A 22,416-nucleotide genomic window follows, 5' to 3' on the forward strand; every position below is an offset into this window, starting at 1 on the left:
GCTCTGCCCACATATCTACACCAGCAACACCATTACAGGACCTAACCAGATCAGCCACACCATCGTGGGTTCATTCAGCTGCACATCTACCAATATAATTTATGCCATCATGTGCCAGCAATGTCCCTCTGCTATATACATCGGACAAACTGGACAGTCTCTATGTAAAAGAATAAACGCACACAAATCAGATATCAGAAATGGCAATATACAAAAACCCGTAGGAGAGCACTTCAATCTCCCAGGCCACACAGTAGCAGACTTAAAAGTAGCTATCCTACAGCAAAGAAATTTCAGGACCAGACTCCAAAGAGAAATTTCTGAGCTACAATTCATCTGCAAATTCGACGCCCTCAGCTCTGGCTTAAACAAAGACTGCGAATGGCTGGCTAAATACACAAGCAGCTTCCCCATGGTGTTCACACCTCCAGATCAACTGCTGGTAGTAAGCCTCACCCTTGCTGACTGAGCTAACCTTGTTATCCCCACCCTTGCTCTGGCTTATTTATACCTGGCCCTGCAGATTTCCAAGACCAGCATCTGATGAAGTGAGTCTGTGCTCACGAAAGCTCATGCTCAAAACTTTTCTGTTAGTCTATAAGGTGCCACAGGACCCTTTGTTGCTGTAACATAAGAATAGACATATTGAGTCAGACCATAGGTCCATCTAGCCCAGTATCTTGTCTTCCAACAGTGACTGATGCCAGGTGATCCAGAGGAATGAATAGAATAGGTAATAAAGTAATCCTTCCCCTGATACACATTCCTAGCTTCTAACAGAGGCCATGGACGCCTTTCCTACCCATCAATAGCCATTGATGACCATATCCTTCATGCATTTATCTAGCTCTTTTTTGAACCCTGTGAAAGGCCTGATCTCCACAAAATCTTCTGTCAAGGAGTGCCACAGGTTGACTGTGTATTGCATGAAGGAAATACCTCCTTCTTCTTCGAGTGGTCCCTGTGGGTGCTCCACCGTAGGTGTTGGGCTCACTCTGGCACCGCAGCTCGGAAAATTTCCAGCAGTCTCCGTCTGGTCGCGCATGCGCCGATGTGCGTTGGTCCTTCACGCGCTTACCGTCATGTGCACGATCCGGTCCCCGCCAGTTCCTTCTCAACCGCCAACGGCTGCAGACGGAATCCTCTCCGGCTCCAACGCCTGAGACAGATAAACTCTGTTTTACTTGTTGATAATAGTTATAGTTAATTGTTATTTAGTTGTTATAGTAAGTTAGTTTTACCGTGTACATAGTTTTTTTTTAAAGAAAAGAGAGCGAGGAAAAGGACTGAGGCGGCCGTCTTCAGGCGGGCCCGCTATTTGAAAGCCTTCAAAGTTGTTTATTTAACTGTTAGCGGTTACCGATTGCCGCTTTAATTGACTGCTAAGTGCCCTGTTAGCACTTAAGAACTCTAAAGACTTAAAGCTAAACAATGTCCTCACCGGGTTTTAAAAAGTGTGAATCGTGCTCGGAGGCCATGCCTGCCTCAGACGGGCACAGTAAATGCATTCGGTGCCTCGGGGAAGCCCGTGTCCCCCAGAAGTGCTCTCATTGCTCTAAGTTAACAACTAGAGCTTGAAAGGACAGAGAGATGACACTCAAGATGTTCCTTTTTGATAAGCCTCTTCGGCCTGCGACGTCAGAAAAGCCCCATAAGGAGGGCTCTTCAGGTTTGCACAAGAGGAAGGCGGCCTCTCTGACCTCCTCTGTGCACAAGAAGAAAAAGACTTCACCAACTCGATCCCTGCCAGTTACCTCTATGAGCGGGCCCGCTGGCCTCTTCTGCTGGGAAGGCCGTGGCGCATGTGTCCGTGCAGGGGCCTCCGGCTCTTAAGGAGGCGGCACCGAGGACTGTGCAGGCACCAGAAAGGTCGTCACCGGCTGCTGCGGCACTGAGCCTTATGGCTCCGACGGCACCGGAGCAAGAACACCCGGCACGGAGCCCAACGGTGCCGGATGAGACTTCCCGAGTGGCACTGAGCGTGGCACCGGGGGCAATGGAACCCATCACGGCACCGACCACGGTGCCGAGCCCCCCGGCACCAATCAGAACACCTGTGGCGCCTGAGCGGGGGAAAGCCAAAGCAAAGACCCAGCACTGCAGCCCCTCCTCTGAGGTCATTGCGCTGCCATTATCACCTCGCTCTCCCCCAGAGATTCAGTGGGCAGCAACTCCATCAGCCTGTTGCAGGCTTCCATCCCCATTTCTTCAACCGCCATCTCCTGGACCTGGCCATTTTTCACCAACTTCAAGCAGGGATCCCTGTGAGTACTATCGCAGGGGATCTCCGCCTATGTCAGTGTCATCTCCACGGTCACGTCATTCTTCACATCATCCCTACGCTTTCAGGTCGTGGTCCAGGTCCCCATCACCGGGACCTTGCCCTTGTTGCTATGGTCGTCATTACTATACGGGACATCGACACAGGAGTTCTGGGTCTCGGCGTAGATCCCCGTCAACACCTCATCAACATCACAGCACACAGCCTCAACCTGGGGGAACACCACAAGTTTCCCAGTCAGAGACTGGTTCAAAGGATCTGGAACCCCATCTGGAAACCTCCAAAAGTGCAACCATATGAACATAGTCAGGGGCCCGAGGAGATGTATCACAGCGATGCCTCCTTGTCGTCCCCATATGAAGCTGTTGTTCCTGGAGATATCTCTCCCCCAGATGACCTGAAGCAATTTCAATAACTGTTCAAAAGGGTGGCTCAATCACAAGACATTCAAGTGGTGGAGGTACAGGAGAAACGCCATAAGCTCCTCGAAAACCTCAGACCTCCGGCTTCATCTAAGATAGCCATACCACTGGATGATGCAATTATGGAGTCAGCCACTAACATATGGCAGACTCCAGCCTCCATCCCTCCTACTAACAAGAGGGCGGATAAGAAGTACTTTTGTCCCTGCCAAGGGCATGGAATTTCTGTTCAGTCACCCACAGCCTAATTCACTAGTGGTTGAATCCTCGCAACACAGAGCCAAAATGTCCCAGTATAAATCCGGGGGGAGCAGACAAGGATATAAAGAAATTAGACCTCCTCGGCAGAAAGGTTTATTCATCATCTACCTTACTGCTACGGATGGCGAACTACGCTGCTCATTTGTTGAACCACAATTTCGACAACTATTCTAAACTTACCTCCCTCATGGACTTCCTCCCGGAGGATAAAAAGCCAGTCCTCAAAGCAATCGTCCAAGAAGGATATGCAGCTTCCCGAGCAGGAGTCCAGATTGCCTTGGATGTAGCGGACACAGTGGCTCGTTCCACAGCCACCGCGGTGGTAATGCGCAGGGAATCGTGGCTCCAGACGTCAGGCATTCCCAAGGATCTGGAAGTAAAAATCGCAGATCTTCCTTTTGACAGGCAGAAATTATTTGCAGAATCAACTGACTCAGTTCTACACTCTAGTAAGGACTCGAGAGCTACACTTAGGACCCTGGGTATAGATACCCCGCCATACAGGAGAAAGAAGTTCTACCCTCAGCAACGGCATTATAGTTATCAACCACAGCGCACTCATTTTCAACGGGGGTATGATCAGGGGCGCCAACAACAGCCACAACAGGACAAGGCCCCTAGACGTCAACCACAGCAGGGCCGCGCCCCCTCCGGACAAAACATAAGACAGCAGGTTTGATGGGTATGTCGGGGACTGCAAAACCAAGACCGTCTCTCAGTGCCAATCTCAACACATTTCACGATCTACTCAAGCCATTCTACTCTCAATGGCAAAGCATCACCACAGACAAATGGGTACTGGAGATTATAGCCATGGGGTACACAGTCCCTTTTCAATCGTTGCCGCCACCGAATCCTCCCACCAGGCCCCTTCTCAGGGACCCCTCTCACCACATAAAATTAAAACAGGAGGTGGACCACCTCTTGTTCATAGGGGCGATGGAGAGAGTACCGGAACAATTCCAAGGCAAAGGTTACTACTCCCAGTACTTATTGACAGAGAAGACGACAGAAGGTTGGAGGCCCATCCTGGATTTACGGGCTCTCAACCGGTATCTGTGCAAACAACGCTTCAAAATGACTACAATGGCTTCCATAATCATGGCACTAGACGATGGAGACTGGTTTGCAGCCCTCGACTTACAGGATGCATATTTCCATATCACAATTCATCCGGCACAGAGGCATTTTCTCCGGTTCACAGTAGGCAAAGAGCATTTCCAGTACAGAGTCCTTCCATTCGGTCTCTCTTCGGCACCCGCAGTCTTTACCAAAACCCTAGCGGTCTACACAGACAGGGCGTCTTCGTTTTTCCGTACTTGGACGACTGCCTACTGAAAGGAACTTCCAAAACGGAGGTCTTACAGATGACACGCATCACCACAAGCACATTTGCCTCACTGGGCCCTCATCTCAACCTCTCAAAGTCAAAAACCGAGCCCACACAAAATATAGAATTTATAGGAGCCCGAATAGACTCTGTTACATCAAGGGTATACTTGCCCGATGCCCGTTTTCGCGCCATCGAATCTCTGGTACAAGTAATAACGTACAGCCCCACTGTTCCAATCCTAACATGTCTACAGTTGCTGGGGCACATGGCTACCACCATGTTTGTGGTACAAAACGCCAGACTGCACATGCGAGGCTTGCAGCATTGGTTGGCGACCGTGTACAAACCATCAGCCCATACCGTTCACAGGATGGTATCACCCACAACGGAGGTGCGAAGGTCACTGGCGTGGTGGGCAAACCCCAAGAACCTACTAGTAGGGGTGCCTTTCCGCCAACCGCAAATTACCATTTTTCTCACAACAGATGCATCCCATATGGGATGGGGAGCGCACATGGACAACAAAGCCACTCAAGGTTTATGGTCCCCCGTGGAGAAGACACTGCATATAAACATACTAGAGCTCAGAGCAGTGTTCAATGCGTGCAGACATTTTCGGAATTACCTGCACGGGAAAGTAGTTGGGGTAAATACCGACAACACCTCCACCGTGTTTTATATAAACTGACAAGGAGGGGCCAGATCTCATGCACTCTGTGCGGCGGCTGTCCGGTTGTGGAACTGGTGCGTTGCCAGCTACATAACCCTAAGAGCTTCATACTTGCCGGGTGTCCACAACGTAAAGGCGGACCAACTCAGCAGACACTTTGCACCCACGCACGAGTGGCAGATCTGTTCCGACCTGCTCCACCGAGTGTTTCACAAATGGGGGTTTCCCCAAATCGATTTGTTCGCCACTCACAACAACAAGAAATGTCCTCAGTACTGCTCCAGAGCGGGCATGGGACAGGGATCCTTGGGGGACACCTTCATGATCACATGGAAGGGCCCTCTACTCTATGCGTTCCCTCCCACAACACTCATACACAAGGTTTTGGAGAAAGCCAAAAGGGGGAGAGCACGCATGATACTCATAGTTCCAACCTGGGATCGACAACAATGGTTCCCACTGCTTCTACGCATGGCATGTCGCTGACCGTTTCCCCTACCGGCAGTACCAGACCTTCTCACACAGGCTTGAGGGTCAATACTGCATCCGCATCCGCCGGGACTCCGCCTACAGGCATGGCTAATCCATGGCTCAGCGCCCTAGAGAGTACATGTTCAGAGGGAGTGAAGCAAGTCCTGGCGTGTAGTCGGAGGACTTCCACCAGAAGGACTTACGAGCACAAGTGGACGTGGTTTACCTCCTGGTGCTCTTCCAAGCCGTTGACACCTCTGGATGCCCCTAAACCACAATTCTGGACTACCTACTAGAACTCAAACAAAAGGGGCTCTCTCTATCCTCGATAAAGGTTCATCTTGCGGCTATTTCAGCCTTTCGACACGAAGAGGAGGGAGCAACTATATTCGCCCATCCTGTTCTCATGCGCTTCTTAAGGGGTTGGCAAATCTGTATCCCCCTCGGAAACCGATACCGCAGTCATGGAATTTGGACTTGGTCCTCCACATGCTGTCGGGACCGCCCTTTGAGCTATTGGCTACGGTTCCCCTTCAGTTACTTACCACGAAGACAACCTTCCTTCTTGCAATTACGTCAGCTCGCTGGGTGAGTGAGCTTGCAGCAATAATGGCCACACTGCCCTGCACAGTGTTCTCAAAGGAAGTGGTGGTCTTGCGATTACACCTAGCCTTCGTTCCAAAGGTCTCTTCGGACTTGCACATTAACAAACCGATAATACTACCCTCGTTTTATCCTAAGCCTCACAACTCAAGCAAAGAGGCATGGCTGCACTTATTAGATGTGAGAAGGGTGTTGGCCTTTTACATAGATAGAACTAAGCCTTTCCAGAAAACAGACTCCTGGTGTCCCTCGCATCCAGGTCGAAAGGGGAAGGCCTATGTTCACAAAGGATTTCAAGCCACATTGTGTCATGCATAAGACTGTGCTATGAGCTTTGCAAGACTCCTCTACCAGTTCCGCCCAGGGCTCACTCCACTAGAGCAATGGTGGCGTCGACGGCCTTCTTCAAGGGAATCGCGCTGAGACATCTGCAGAGCGGCGACTTGGTCATCCTATGACACTTTTGCCAAGCACTACGCCATGCACCGGATGTTTGATGAGGATACAAGCCTGTCGACAGCAGTCCTTTCAAGGGCAAGCGGCGCATAAATCGGGTACCCACCTCCTTTTTGGGGGGGGGGGGGTTACTGCTTGGTAGTCACCTATGGTGGAGCACCCATGGGGACCACTCGAAGAAGAAAGAGAAGTTACTCACCTGTGTAGTAACGATGGTTCTTCGAGATGTGTCCCTGTGGGTGCTCCACTACCCACCCGTTCCTCCCCACTTCGGAGCTCTGTTTCGTATTTTTCCGGGACATCCGGAGCGGTTGATCAGGAACTGGCGGGGACCGGATCGCGCACGTGACCGTAAGTGCACAAAGGACCGACGCGCATCAGCGCATGCGCGACCTGACGGAGACTGCTGGAAATTTTCCGAGCTGCGGTGCTGGGGTGAGCCCGACACCTACAGCGGAGCACCCACAGGGACACATCTTGAAGAACCATCGTTACTACACAGGTGAGTAACTTCTCTTTTTGTTTTAAACCTGCTATCTATTAATTTCTTTTGGTGATCCTTAGTTCTTGTGTTATGAGAACATGTAAGTAACTTATCCTTATTTACTTTCTCCATGCCAGTTATGATTTTCTAGACCTCCATCATATCCCCCCCTTAGTCTCCTCTTTTCTAAGATGAAAAGTTTGTCATTTTATTCTCTCCTCATATGGCAGCCGTTCCGAACCCCTGATAATTTTTGTTGCCCATTTCTGAACTTTTTCCAGGGACAAGATTTCTTTTTAGATGAGACAACCACATTTCAACACCTTATTTGACACGTGGGTGTTCCATGGATTTATATACAGGCAATAAGACAGTCATTCTTCTGCTCTACTCGGTGCTCATTAGGCCTCAGATGGAGTAGTGTGTCCAGTTCTGGGCACCACGTTTCAAGAGAGATGTGGAGAAATTGGAGAAGGTCCAGAGAAGAGCAACAAGAATGATTAAAGTTCTAGAGAACATGAACTAAGAGGGAATACTGAAAGAACTGAGCTTCTTTAATTTAGAAAAGAGAAGACTTAGAGGGGACAGGATAGTAGTTTTCAAGTACCTCAAAGAGCATTACAAGGAGGATGGAGAAAAACTGTTCTCCTTGGCCTCTGAGGATAGTACTAGGAGCAGTGAGTTTAAACTGCAGCCAGGGAAGTTTAGATTAGACATTAGGAAAAAGTTCCTAACTGTCAGGGTGGTTAAACAATGGAGTAAATTACCTAGGGAGGTTGTGGAATCTCCATTGCCGGAGATACTTAAGAGCAGTTGATAGACACCTCACGGGGATGGTCTAGATCAGTGTTTCCCAAAGTGTGGTCTGCAGCCCTGTACCGGTCCTTGGAAGAAAAATACCAATCCTTAGAAAATAGACAAATTATCGCACACAATCGTATTAATTTGGTACATTTCATATTTTCCCACGTAGTTAAGACAATAACAGTAAGTTAGGCACTTAAGTATTTTATAACAATATTTATATTATGCACTATTATTGTGAATAAATAAACGGAAAATGTGTTCATTTTTCCTTTTTTTTAATATGCCTTTATATTTTTGGGCTGCAAAAAGGTACTGGAAAAAAACAGGTTCCAACTATATAAATGTTGGGGAACCCTCGTGTGGAAGTTGTTTGGTCCTGCCAAGAGAGCAAGGAACTCGACTCCAAGACCTCTTCAGGTCACTTCCAGTTCTATGATTCTATATTCTCTGTCCTTTTTTAAATGATTCCTAACTCTCTATTTGTTTTCAGAGATCAGTCTTGAGTGGTAATAGCTAATTTAGTCCTCATCATTTTGTACGTATATTTGGCATTGTTTTCCAATACGCATTGCTTTGCGTTTATCAACATTAAAATTAATTTGCCATTTAGTTGCCAGGTCACCTTGTTTTGTGACATCCTTTTGAAGCTCTTCACAGTCTGCTTTGGATGTAACTATCTTGAAGAGTTTAGTATCATCTACAAATCTTGTCATCTCACTATTTATCCCTTTCTCCAGATCGTTTATGAATATTGTGAGTAGGACAGGTCCCAGTACAGACCCATACAGTACATCACTAGTTGCACCTCTGCAGTCTGAAAACTGAAATGATAATAACAGTGATTAATAATAGAATTTTTAAAATGGTGGTTCTGGAGCTACCAAACTTGTGGTGGGAGTTCTCCCCCCTCCCCCCCAAAAGGCCTCAATTGTTTAAAATATTTAAAACAAAAATGTAATGCTTGTGGGCCAGATCTCAGATGCTTTGAAACAACTTGAGTGCTTGATTCAAGCAAAAACCGGTATTTATAATCTGAAGTATATTGGCTCCACTTATCTCCTGTACGGGTTTAATTCTATAGGTAAAATAGATTGGATCTAACAAAAGCAACATATCACTAGAACTTGGAAGTATTTATGCAGGATTTTAGTTAATGCTGGCAAAATAAGAAGCAGGTCATTTAACCTGTTGCAAGATGTGTTGAGCAATAAAGCATTAAACTTCAGTTACAGTACAAAGATACAGTTTCTGACGCGTAACAAAATAAGTATATTCTTATTTACAGTAATCAACTATGCAAATATAAAAATATTTAAGTGCTTGTATTACTGTCCAAAGAATATGCAAGATGTGTGCCTTTCTATTAAATAACTATACATTACAGTGGTTTTAAGGCCGCAGAATCCAACAGTCATAAATTACGCTGCATGTGCAGTCTTCATTCATTTCTCTTCTGTGTGTTTCCATATCTTAACATATCTTTTATTTCTTGTAAGTGTAACCTTACATCTGACTTCCTTTGTTTGTAATGCTTAATTTTTGGGATAATTCTTGATACATTTATTTAACGCAAAACCTTTTAAAATACTGATGTGTACCATTAGAGAACAAACAGTCTTGTTAAGTAGCCCACTGAAAATGCATGTTTCATCACTGCTGCAACAATTTTTGCATTGGACACAAGCTTGCAAATTTCATCCAAAAAACATGGAAGTGGTGGGCAGTACTCTATAAACCTAACCCCAAAGGGTAATGAACTCAGCTGGGATGCAGGAGAGCTAGGTGCAGTTCCCCATTCTGACTGGCGTGGAGGAAGATGCAAGTTGAAATGCGCTCATGTTGCAGTAGAATGCCCTAAATAGAAGGCTAGAGGATGTAGTGAAATCTCTCTCGCTCGCGCTCTCTCTCTCTCTCTCTCCTGTGCAAAGCTGTTCCACTGAGTAGAAATAAAAAGCAGTCCAGTAGCACTTTAAAGACTAACAAAATAATTTATTAGGTGATGAGCTTTCGTGGGACAGACCCACTTCTTCAGACCATAGCCATTCCAGAACAGACTCAATATTTAAGGCACAGAGAACCAAAAATAGTCAGTCATTGGAGCAAGGACATGAACTTCAGTCTCTCACTTTCCAAGTGAGTGCCTAAACCACCAGGATGCTATTTGGTCTCTTTCTTGCCCAACAGCTATTTATACAAAGTGGAATAGATTGATTAGGTAGGAGAAAAAAGCACCTAAGGCTACCCAATAACTCAGGTGTTAATGCACTGTTCTGTACTGTAGGTGACCCAAATTCAGTTCCCTATTCCAATGACTGTTCATAACTAGTGGAATGGCTTTCATGAGGGATTGAGACACTCACATCAGAATATCCCGTAGGTTTGAGCAGTTACCTTTGTTACAGTGGCTCTTGGTATGAAATCATAATTAGATACAATGGTTAATACTTTATCTTAATTACATCCTAATTGTTTTATATTTGATCTGTGCACAAGATTGTAATTTATTTCAATTCTGTGGAATGTTTGAAGAATGTTAATCTGTTAGGCTCATTAGGGCAAAGAAAAAGCTGATACAAATGTCAAATTTCTTAAGGAATCCATTTTTTACTTTACTCAAACTAACAGCTTTCTAAATTTGCAGAATTCATTTGGCAGTCGAGCTTTAAACTTGGGAGGATATGGTGCATTTTTTTCTACAGTAGAGGATGAATCCCTGGTTTAAGTACAAAATATTAACTAGAGAGCCCTGAATTCTCTGTGTTGTTGTCAAAGTCTTTGCTAGGTACCATTATATTACCTGCTTCATTTGCTTTATCTTAAGAACGGGTGAGATAGATTGTAAATAGGTTTGTAACAAGCTGTGCCACTTTCAGGTTAGTCTTATCAGCTATAAATGAGTTATCTGTCACCTGACTAGAACTCTTACGTGTATACCATGATCTTGTTTGGATTGACAATTGCCAATAACATATTGTAAATATATTTGGAATTTTATAAAAGAGAACATGACTGAGTTTGAGGCTTATGACTTTTTTTAATCTAACCAACTATAATTGTTTAATTTTTATGGCATGAGCTTGTATTTCAAGTTGTTTGAGTAGATTTTGGTAATTTTTATTTTGCTTTAATAGGAAAATGCAGTTTAATGAACTTTCCTGTAATATATAGTTTATGCAATATTTCAAGTACTGTTTATGTTCTTTTTAGAAGAGACTACAGAAAGAACTGTTGGCTTTGCAGAATGACCCACCTCCAGGAATGACGTTAAATGAAAAGAGTGTTCAGAATTCAATTACGCAGTGAGTGTGTAAATATTTTTCATGTTTCTACATTGGCTCAAATTATAGCCAAGCAAAATATTTTTCTCTAGTATATTTGCTCTTGTTGATCCCTGGATGTAAAAAGGTGACATGATTCACGAGCACACTACATAGTATGTTGATTAGTAACATAAACTGGGTAATGTGCGGTATAATACATTTTGTTGCCCTCTACAAAGTCTAGGTAGGTGATGTTTGCACTTTTGTGTGGATTTTTTTTAAAAATCAGCGCAAGTGTACCCATACATATCTGGCATGGCAGAATTAAATTCTCACAAACCATTCTAGATCAAAGCAATTAAACTAAACTACTTTAGTTTATCTACATTTTTTTCTTAAATCAAGATGGTATCCCATTTTGTCAATGATCGTCTGATTTGGAGTTTTTGTTTGGTGTGCCAAAAGTTCTGAACTTGGGAATGCAAAATCCAAAGGGTGATAAGTGTGCATTTCCATCTAAAATTGCAGAAGTGAAATGATCTCACACCAGGCTTTGCCATGAACAGGAATGAGGAAAAGAGTGTGTGCAAACTAATCGTGTGCTCCTAAATACATTAGTTGTTGCCATTAAGGTAGACTTGACTTTAAATCATAATGTTGGGGAAAATGAAGGAGAAGAAAATAGTGTGATTTAGTGAAATGTCTCCTGTTCATTCTGTGACACAGAGGGTGTGTGTACACTAGAACCTCACTTCAGAGTTAGGCACTACCTCAAAGTAGCCAGCAGAGAGTCTACACACATTTTCCCTTACTTCGAAGTTAATTTTGAAGTAGGGAGCCCAACTTCGAAGTCCTTACTCCATTCCCGGGAATGGAGTAGTGCCCTACTTGGAGGTAGGGAGTGTGTAGGCGTTCAACTTCGAAGATGCTTACTTTGAAGTTGCACTTCAAAATAAGCAACTTCGAATTTATTTTTGTAGTGTAGACACAGCCAGAGAAAGGTCCGTGTTCTGTGTAACCCTTGTAGCTTGTGGCAATATGTTAAAAGGAAAAGAGAAAAATAAAATATTGAATTACAGGTAATGTGGATTGTTTTTAAACTTAAAGGATAAGCTAGTACATGCTTTTATTTGAAGTTACATGTATATATCTGAAAAAAAATGTGAACACTGGAAAGGTTTTATTGGCATCAATGTGGTCCACTTTTGATTCATCGGGGCTCCCTCCCTGACCTCTGCCCCACACTACTAGTTTGCCAGCCCCAAATGACACCTTCCTGACTCTGTCTGTAGCTCCTTCTCTGGCCTCTGCTACTGGCTCGCCTCCTGGCCATTGCCTTCCCAAACTTAGCTACAACTCCCTGGTTCCAGCCTCCAAGAGCTTCCTGGAGCAGGCTGTGGCTCCCCTGGTCCCTGCCACTAGCTGAGCTACAGCGCTTCCAGCTTCCTGGCCCTCAGTAGCCTGGCTGCAGCTGCCTCGGTCTAGCCAGAGCTCCCAGCCACCAGACTCACAGCTGACCCCAACGCCTGGCCAATGGGGCTCTCTGGACCAGAGTGTCCCAGATTTTATAGGTTCAACCTGTATTTACTTTTACTTTTGTGGTCATTCTGATACCGAATCACAGTGCAGCTAGTAGGTTATTCATTGTTACTCTTTTGTATTTTATTTTAAATTACTGTAATATGTTACCAATTTGTTTCTGGTTTTTTAGGTGGATTGTTGATATGGAAGGTGCTCCAGGCACATTATATGAAGGGGAGAAATTTCAGCTTTTATTTAAGTTCAGTAGTCGATATCCTTTTGATTCTCCACAGGTAATTAGTTACTGTCTCCCCTGCTTACCTGCCTTTTTTTATAGCTGCATTGCATATGCTGAATATTAACATTGTTGCCACATCTTGTAATTTTAAGATTCTTAGTTTCATGGTTTCAGTTGTATACTCAATGGTGCAGTTGCCACCTCTTTTAAAAATATTCCTGCAAACTAGAAATACATCCACTTCTTCTCTTAGGAAGAGCAGAGTAAATCTGACATTTCTGAATTTGCCTTGAATCCTGTTGGGGACTTTTTATAACAAATGAGAGAGCAATACAAGAGTGGTGATTCTCTGCTTTTGCGGAGTAGAAATAAAATATGTTCTTTTTATTTCTGTTCTTGGCTCCAAAATTTACTGCTGCTTTTCAGCTTCACTCTCCTGGAAGTTTCTCTGCTGCTCCTGTTTGTACTGCTGAGGTACAGGTAGAGTCTCAGCTGTGGCAGGGGAGTAAAAATATAGGTGTTGTGGCATGACAGGAGAGACTTGATTCCACACGAGTTAAGGAGCAAACTTAGTTCATTTTTAACCTGACTCAACAGCAGGTGCTTCAGAGGAAGTGCACTGTCCTATTGGAAAAGTTGCTTTGTTGATGTTTAGTGACAGTATCAAACCAACTAAAGGAGCAATTTCAGTATTGCACTACATTTATCCTCCACAACTGGAGGGAATGTTACAAAGTGGGGCTTTCAAGGGGACGGTTGGCATGCAGAAGACCCTCTCTCTACCCACTGGAAAAAGGAAGAGGAAACACAGAGTGAGAATACTTTAGTCTTCCTGTCTGTTTTGACCTCTTAGCTGAAAGTTTTTGAGTTTGTGAATTACAGTAAACCCTCGATTTTTACAGACCCCAATTTAGCAGACTTCGGGAACAATAGGTGTGTGCCCCTTTGTTCCCGAAGTCCACTGGGGTCCGTAAAATCCCCTCGTCTCCCCCCCCTTAAAAAAAACAAGTTGAGACTTATTTGAGCCGGCACCACCACCTGCTCCTTCCACCAGGAGCGGGGCACCTACATGAGCTGATTTGTACTTGCAAATGTGCCCCATCCCTGGTGGGAGGAGCACATGGCAGCTCTGGTGGTGGTCCCTCCAGCCGTGCAGGGTGAGGTGGCTCCAGCTACAGGACAGGGTCCAGGAGCTCATCCAGTGGTGGTGGCTCTGGTGAGTGCCAGGTTTGTTTGGTTTTTATTTTTTTTTGTTTGTTTGGGATTTTTTTTGTTTGTTTTTTGGCAGGTGAGTCCTGGGCCTTGGGGAGTCTGGTGGGGATGGGTGGGTAGTAAATCCTCACGTTTAACGGAATTTCGGGAATAGTGGACACCCCTCCCCCCCATTAGTCCGTTAAATCGAGGGTTTACTGTAGTACTAATTGTGGTGATTTTTGTGGAGACGTTTTTGTTGCAAGGTGTTCAGAAAGCCATCAGAAAAGTTTAACCACAAAATTACGTTTGGGTGCTATGGTAAAAACTAGAATGCTGACTTTTCAGTCATAGGTTTTAATGAACAAACTGGCACCTGTACTTCACTGCAAACCTGCTGGTGCAGATGTACTGATAGGTGATCTACAAGAGGGTAGCCACTTTCATTTGGTTCCAAGTAGGTAATCTTTGTACTCATTGCCAAGTGTGTGTGTGGCTGTGTGCTACTGTAAAACAGACCAATACATGTACACTGGTTAGTACAGAAAACAATTAAGTATTTAAGTAATGGATGCTTAACTGTTAGATAGTTAGAACCTCTGTTAGTAAAAATTCTGCCATATAAGTGTATCTTGTATAATTGAACACCTTGCTTCTAACAAAAGTACATATATAGCATAAAATAACAGTGTAAACTTCTGTCATTTAAGTACTCAGTTGTTTTCTGTCTCAAGTGTGTTTTCTCATAGTGTGCATGCATTCGCTTACTGAGCTGTTACATAGTTTTCTTTTTTTGAAGGAGACACATTAGTTTGAAAAAGAGTTGTATTGCTGGACATCTGAAAAAATGACTTCCACTATTTAAGGAATACCAGTAGTTGCGGTATACAAGTTCAAAGTGATGGTTTGATGTGGTAGTTAAGGCATTGGTCTGGAGTTCAGTTCCCGTCTCTACCACAAGAGATGTCTAATGTGACATTATGCAAGTTGTTTGCTTTTTCTGCTGCAGTTCCCCGTATATAAATTGGTCATGAAGATGCTTCCTTACTTCATGATACGTCATGATAATGTATTCATAAAATATTTGAGAGGCTCTCAGCTTTTAGGCCATAATATATATCTCAAAGGAATTGTCCTATCATCTAGTGATGGATGCATACTGTGGGAAATTGCTGATGGTTGGGTGATGAGTTGAGTGGCTGCTGAGGGTGTTTCTTTCCCTCACTTCTCTTGTTTCTTCTTTTGAATTCTGGACCCAATTTATATTTGATTACTGATAGAGGTTTGACTTATGGGCAGTAATTGCCAGGATCATTCTTCTTTCCTTGTTTTGACTATAGTTCGATTCCTGCCTATTTCTAAACACTTTTTGGAGAGTTATTTTGTTCATTGCAGAACTGGGAGACAGTCTAAAATTACGTATTTCATATGTGGCAGCATGCTGTGGTTTAATGAATTGCAACTTTTTTGGTATATAGCATTAATTACCAAGCATTTTTCTGCTGCATCAGTTTTCCCAAACACAGATTCTATTGTATTTGTGATTGTAGGTGATTTGTTCCTTTGTGAATCTTATATTTCCAGTTGAATAATGTTGGTTATGGAACTATTGAAACACAGTGCACATTCTTTTCTCTACAGAATAAGACAAGGCTCTAAGACTGAAAAATGTTTGTGATGTCTTTATATTATTAAAATATAGAGAAGCTGTCTTTGCACATTTCTGTGTTACGCTGCTGCTTTATAAGTAGTGATTACATTTAAACTTTCAGCTCTTCATACTAGTTGTTTCTGCCATCCATACTACTTATTTTGGACCAGATTCTGCCATCCTTACATTAAAAGATACTGCTCAAAGTAAGAAAAGGTGGTGCAATTTGGCTTTTAACTATAAGGCATTGTTTCCAGAAGACATAGGCATGTCTGTCTCTCAATTTAAATGTTAACAAGTACTAACTGTATTTTATTCTTTTTAGGTCATGTTTACAGGTGACAATATTCCTGTTCACCCTCATGTTTATAGCAATGGTCATATCTGTTTATCCATTCTAACAGAAGACTGGTCCCCTGCTCTTTCAGTGCAATCAGTTTGTCTTAGCATTATTAGCATGCTTTCCAGCTGCAAAGAAAAGGTAAGTTTTGTTTGTAAAATGCACTCTGAGTAAAGTAAATGACACCTGCAAGTTTTATTTCTCACTTGAATATTATCTTTTTTTCTAATATGTAAATATACCATAAATTAAAAAAAAGAAGTGTTTTGGCAGTGCCAGCTAAGACAATATTATACGAGAACTGAAGAGATAACAGAACAGTAATTCCGTGGTAGTTGTGCTCTGCCAGTAGGCCGCTTATAGATGAGTACTGGAAGAAAATAGACTTTAATAGAGTAGGCCATTTAAAATGTACCAGTTACTAGCTGAAATGCATTTTTAGGACAGCTTATGTTGACTCTAAAGGAAGCACAAGTGAGTGTATTAAAATGTACACTGTTGAATAGTACAGATGTCAACTTGCTCTATTACAGATTTTGTAGGAGGAAATATTTTTAATTTGTAAAGAACCAAATTAATCTCGGTAAGAGACATTAACAGGTTCTTTTTTTTCTTACCCTTCACTTTTCCAGTTTGTTCTCTTAGCACAGAAGAGTCACATAGTGAACAGTATATTTTTGTCACTTTAATTTGATACGGCTTTTGGAGCAGATCCATGGAATAAAAAGTCTTGGTTATTTTACATACATGTTTTTCAGAGTAAGATGACGCTTGAAGTTAGATTTGTTTTACAGCAGTCAGCTCTTGCATGATCCTTTTTGCCAGATGTCTGCTCTCACCACATCACAATCTGAGTTCCACTTATTTGCAGGAAAATACTGGGGCACAAAACAATGCTTTTAACTATTTATTTGTGTGACACTTCCTCTTTTCACTGTAACTATCCTGTCATTTTTCCTTAAATACTGTTTAGAAAACTGTTTGACAGGTTAGGCAATTGATAGGCTGCCGATGTTCATGAGTGAAGGACTAACACAAGTTTTATCTGGTCAGTCTCACCAAGTTATGAGAGACTTCGTATAGACAGGAACTTGAAACTATGATTGCGGTACTTTGAAGTCAAACTTCAGAAATATTTTAGTTTGGCAGTGTTTTGAGTTCCATTTGCCTTTGCAAATAAGAGAGGTTAATTTTCTATGCCTAAACATTCTAAAATTTTTGCAAATTTTTTTTCTCTATCTGGGTATCTCCGCTTAAAATTCATGATGGAAAAAGGGTAAAGTGACTAGAAAGACCCTGCATTTAAAACATTTACAAAACAGAGAGCATTTATTCTTTGACCATAAAAGCTTGTTTAGATAAAATCACTCTGTCAGTGGTTCCCAAACTTTTCAGCATCACACCCCCCTTTTGATTTTTTGAGACACTGAGGGCTTCCCATCTCTTTTTTACCATCATCCACCCCCGTTTTTTAACAAAAAATTCAATTCATAATTTAAAATAAACACAAAAAACTAGATATAAAGATGTTACTTAACATTAAAAATAAGCACAAATAGTTTTTCTTGGTCCCTTGCGGGTGCTTGGTGCAGCCCCAGCAGGCCAGCTGACTGAGTCCCGTGCCAGCCTCCAGAGCTGCCTGAGCAAGCCACCCACCCACCTGACATCTGAACTACTGGAGCCCCTCACCCGAGCCCCACACTGCTGGAACCAGCTGCCTGCCCACCAGCCACCCACCCCTGCCATGTGCCAGCTACCCAAGCCCCATGCTTCTGGGGTCAGCTGTCTGCCCACCAGCCCAAGCTGCCCCGTACTGCCAGGGCCAGCCGCCCCCCTGCCAGCCTGAGCTGCCCAAGCCCTGCAAACAACCCTCTTGAGCCCCTCCACTCCCACAAAGCCAGGCAACACTAGCCCCTGCTCCTACCCCATCTTCCTTCTCCTGCTCCACCCACAGTCCATCACCTTTGCAGGAGGCAGCTAGCTCCACGTGAGTCTTTGCTAGCTGCCTGGTTCTTATAGCTTCTTTTGTGGGTCATCCATGTAAAATGGCAGGGCGCTGAGAGCAAGTAGCAAAGGCCGTCTCTTTTTTTGGGTGGAGAGAATGATGGCGGGGTGCTAGGTCACCTTATGCCCCCCCCCCCACCCTAGAATTTCTTCACACTCCCCAGTTTGGGAAACCATGCTATAAGTGATATTGATCATTTGATTATTTTTAGTTTTTTTCTATTACAGAGGCGACCTCCAGATAATTCATTTTATGTAAGAACATGTAACAAAAATCCAAAGAAAACAAAGTGGTGGTATCATGGTGAGTATTTAATTTGGAATAGGAATTTCAGAGGCCCACTAGGATGCGTCTTGGTCTTTCCCTTGCTAACACTCAGTCCAATCCTTGAGGCAGTTTTGTATAGTACTGTGACCTTTTCTTCCATGCTTTCATGTTGGTGTGAAAGGAGGGTGACGACATCTGCAAAATCAATGTCCTCTAGTTGTTTGAAAAGTGTGCACTGAATGCCCTGTTGATGGCCATCCATTGTCCTTCTCATAATCCTGTCCATTGTGATCAAGAACAGGAAAGGTGACAGTAGGCACCTTTGCGTAGCAATTCTGAAAGGATTTTAAGTCACTTTAAATGCTTTAAAAGACTTAGTGAATTTGGAATATAAACATTTGTCAGGACACCAATAAAATATTTTTTGTAAGGAAATAAATTATATTTTAATAGGAAAACTGATTAGGATGTAAAATCTGCAAACTTACATTGATCTCTGCAATCCACCCAGACATAAAACAGAAGTTTCAGAGTGAAAAAAATCAGTCGGAACAATTGGTTGATTTTTAAGATCTTACACCATGAATATTTTATGAGCAGCAGACTTGGGAAATTGCTGGTTGAAATTAAAAAGCTGAAAAGAAAGGAGATGTTTATTAGTTCTTCTCATGCTGTTTGGAAGCAGTTTGAGTAAGGATCTTCTCTCTAGCTATTCTAGATGAGTATTCAAAATATAGGTTAGCAAAACCAGAATGCTGTAACTATTTTAATATGATAATCCTGACCTATTAAATACAATAGATTTTATGCTGGTAAAGTGCATCTAACACTGTGTTCTCTGAAATATTTAAATATTGGATATTTTAATTGAAGGATAAACATCTTGCATGATTGTCATTACTTGGCATTGGAAGATTTGCGGCAACTCCCAAAAAAAAATGCTTCCAAGAGCTGTTTGCTCCTTATTTTCGGAATTAATGGGCTCCAAACAGCTCTTAAGTAAATAGTTCCTAAAATTCTGAGATCCTTCAGGTTAAATACTCTTTTCTAGTAGAATTTACTGTAATGTGTTATACTGGCCCCAATGAGAACTTAACAGTATCAACTTCACTGATATGTATTTCATCATCGTCAGTCCCTTGACCGAGGTCGTTGGGGCGCCTGATATGTATTTAGCTAACTTTAAACTGTTTGTCATTGGCATATACATTAACTTATTCTGAGTTTCAAAATTGAATCCAGAGTTTAAAATATATTAAATTCTGTCATTCACAAGGCTAAGGTAATATTTCAAGAGCATTTCAATAATCACTTCCCATTTCTTCTCTTATAACATGTTTTTCTGGCCTTCATTTATCTCACTCTAGTCAGTGTTTTCTCTGGTTGATCCTGGAAAAATTTAGAATTTTTAAAGCATGCGAATACTAAAGAATTATTGCTGAAACTAGATGAGCAAACAATCAAAATTGCAAAGTTTCAAGATTCTGGAATCTATGAAAATGGAGAAGAAAATAGAGCTAAGGTAATGAATGCCTGGCTCTGACTGAGAGAGAGAAATGGCATAATATGTCGCAGGATGAAAACAGAAAGATTGAAAGGGAAACTCAGTAATACTTTGTTTTAATAGATGGCCCTGAGCGTTGGGGAAAAAAGAAACATGAGTACATTATCCATTCAATAAAATGTAAAGGTTGGAATGGATAAGTGGTTTAACCAAGAAGATCATGTGACCAATGTGTTTAAGGGACATGCTCAATGTACCACTCATAAACAAACAAACAAAAGGAGTGCAAATTTGGATGATCTCGTCATGTAAAGTGTAGTTCTGATGACTGTTAAGGAACAGTTCACGTCTAAAGGAAAAAGATGAGACCAGCTCTCACCCTGACAAGTCCCGCCACCCTTATTAGCCCCCTGCATCTGAATCCCACTGAGCCCCCACCAGCTACACCTAAGCATCCACTTATTCCCCTGCATTCAGACATCTCTCACAACCACCTTTACTTGGACCACCCTCCCAAAGTCTCCTATTCCCCTTGCTCCTAGAACTCACTGTGCATCCACATTTCCCCCAGATCCCTCAGAGTTTCCGACACCCAGATTGTCATACACAAAACCCTCTCACTCCATGAGTAGATCCCCCGCACAGTAAGGTCCTCCACACTTGGATTCGCCTGAGCTGACCCTGCTTGCCCCACACCTGAGACAGTGTGAGATGCTGTCCCTCTCATTTACTATCTTGGTGTACGTGGCATGGAGAGGCATGCCTGGGTTGCAGGCATAGCCCTTGCGTTATGTCCAAGTTCAGTGTAGCTTCACCACTGAGTCTGTGTCTACCGTGGGGGCGAGGAGGGTTTTGTAGGGTGGTCTCCCTTCTTTGTGCAGTCCGTGGTCTGTGTTTCCCACCACCATGCTGGATTTACACATTTATTGATTGATTGATAATATATATGGTGTTTTGCAGAATTTTGGAATATTGTGTGCCGATTTTTTTTTTTAATTTGGTACAGAATTCCATCAGAAGTATGCTACATTGCCCTTACTATTTTCTCACCTTAATTGCATATACTATAAGTGTAATTACTCTGCTGCTGCTATATGACAATAGCACCAGCAGTGGAAAATAGAAAGGAATTGTTAAAAATCTAATTACTTTATTTGAAGATGTTCTGGATTGTGGGACATTGAGAAATTTATCTTGAGCTGATCTTCCTGCTTCTTTGGAAGAGCTGTCCTCAGCCTTCTCTTAGAATGTTACAATCTACCCTTTTTGAAGAGTGAGGAAACACTCAGACCCATTTTTCCCATTTCACAGTTGTAGGGGATCAGATGTTTTCCCCTTCTCCAAGAATCGGTTGGCAGTTGGATCATAGCCTTGTGAATGGGGAAGTAATGCTGAAATGGGGCCTTTGAAGAGAGTGGCACAGGCACATGACTCTTAAGAGTTGCCCTCACCCCCATCTAATTATATGACTGTTTGGGAACTTTGTCTTGGACCTCCAAAGACACTGTCACTTATGGTGTTTTTGTATTCCTGAGTCTCCCCTGCCTAGACTGGAGAGAGATTCCTGTGGAAAGAGGATACTGTTTGTCCCAAACCAGTGTTCCTGATTGCACTTGCCTTTCCTGGACTGTAGATGGTTTAGGTACTTGCCCATTAGCTTTAGTGCACCCTGTCCAACTAGTCTTGTCAAAGTTAAGTTTAGTTCTTCGCTTTCCTGCTGTTGCCATGAAGTCAAGCGTAGACAGTGCAGAAGTATTGACAAGATCAAGACTTTTTTTTATTTAGGCTTAAAAAGTTTCTTGTATCCTTTGTTATGTACCTTTTAGAACAATAATATTCTCACTTCTAAATTAATATACCTGAAAAAACAGGTAAGGCAAGAAAATTAAATGACTAAATTAGCTCGTCTGAGGCCAACCAGAGATGCTTTTCAGATACCTAGTATGGTTTCCCCATACCTTTTCCATTCTCTTGTTGTTAAATCACTTATCCAGTATCCCTCATTTGATACCTTTGTGCAGACACTTTACCAACCTTATCTGTGTACCTGTATTTAAATACTTGTGCATACATCAGAATAAATAACTTACTCTTAAAATTTTTAGCAAAATAAGCAAAAATGTATTATCTTCCTATTTGTGTATAATCTCTCCTGTCAACCCTGCTGCCACTACCCAGTTCTTACCGTACAATAACAGGTATCCTCCTTACTGTTCTCCTTTTGTGGCCTTGAGTTTTTACTTGTTGCAGGAGTCATACCTGGAGTCTTTGTGTTGCTCTGATTCATCTTACTATGTATATAGAACAAAGGTTTTGCAAATATCACAAACTGTGTTTCCTGGTTTACACAACCTTGAAGCAGTTTCAGCTGACATTTGAAATGTTGCATCAGTAGAGATGCATTCAAAAATCCAAAATTTCTTTATGTATTTTTATTTGTGTAATACTGCTGCTATATTCATTTATCTAGAATTATTTGACATGTATATTTCAATAACAAGTTATTGCACAATTCTCTAACAATGCAAATAATTTTACTATAAGCTTGGATTAGGAAGATGTTTCTAAACCTCAGGCAAAAAAGTATCTGCAGTAGCACTGGGGAATATGGAGATATGGAAACCTGACAAAACTCTCAATTCCTGTGGAAT

General features: G+C 42.6%; 1 protein-coding gene across 2 annotated transcripts in view; it reads left to right on the forward strand.

The window, feature by feature from the left end:
- Positions 1-22,416, forward strand: part of UBE2W (ubiquitin conjugating enzyme E2 W) — a 53,734-nt gene that overhangs the window by 22,354 nt on the left and 8,964 nt on the right. The window contains exons 1-5 of one of the 2 annotated variants that reach the window (XM_074987068.1): positions 8,189-8,205; positions 10,996-11,087; positions 12,760-12,862; positions 15,975-16,130; positions 18,222-18,297. In XM_074987068.1, the coding sequence (XP_074843169.1) occupies positions 11,047-11,087; positions 12,760-12,862; positions 15,975-16,130; positions 18,222-18,297 (376 nt within the window). In that variant the 5' untranslated portion in view covers positions 8,189-8,205; positions 10,996-11,046. Of the gene's footprint in view, positions 1-8,188; positions 8,206-10,995; positions 11,088-12,759; positions 12,863-15,974; positions 16,131-18,221; positions 18,298-22,416 lie in introns of those variants that run through there. The other variant, XM_074987067.1, reaches the window with a different exon arrangement.

Source organism: Carettochelys insculpta, chromosome 2 (genome assembly GCF_033958435.1).
Source record: "Carettochelys insculpta isolate YL-2023 chromosome 2, ASM3395843v1, whole genome shotgun sequence".
Classification (NCBI taxonomy): Eukaryota; Metazoa; Chordata; order Testudines; family Carettochelyidae; genus Carettochelys; species Carettochelys insculpta.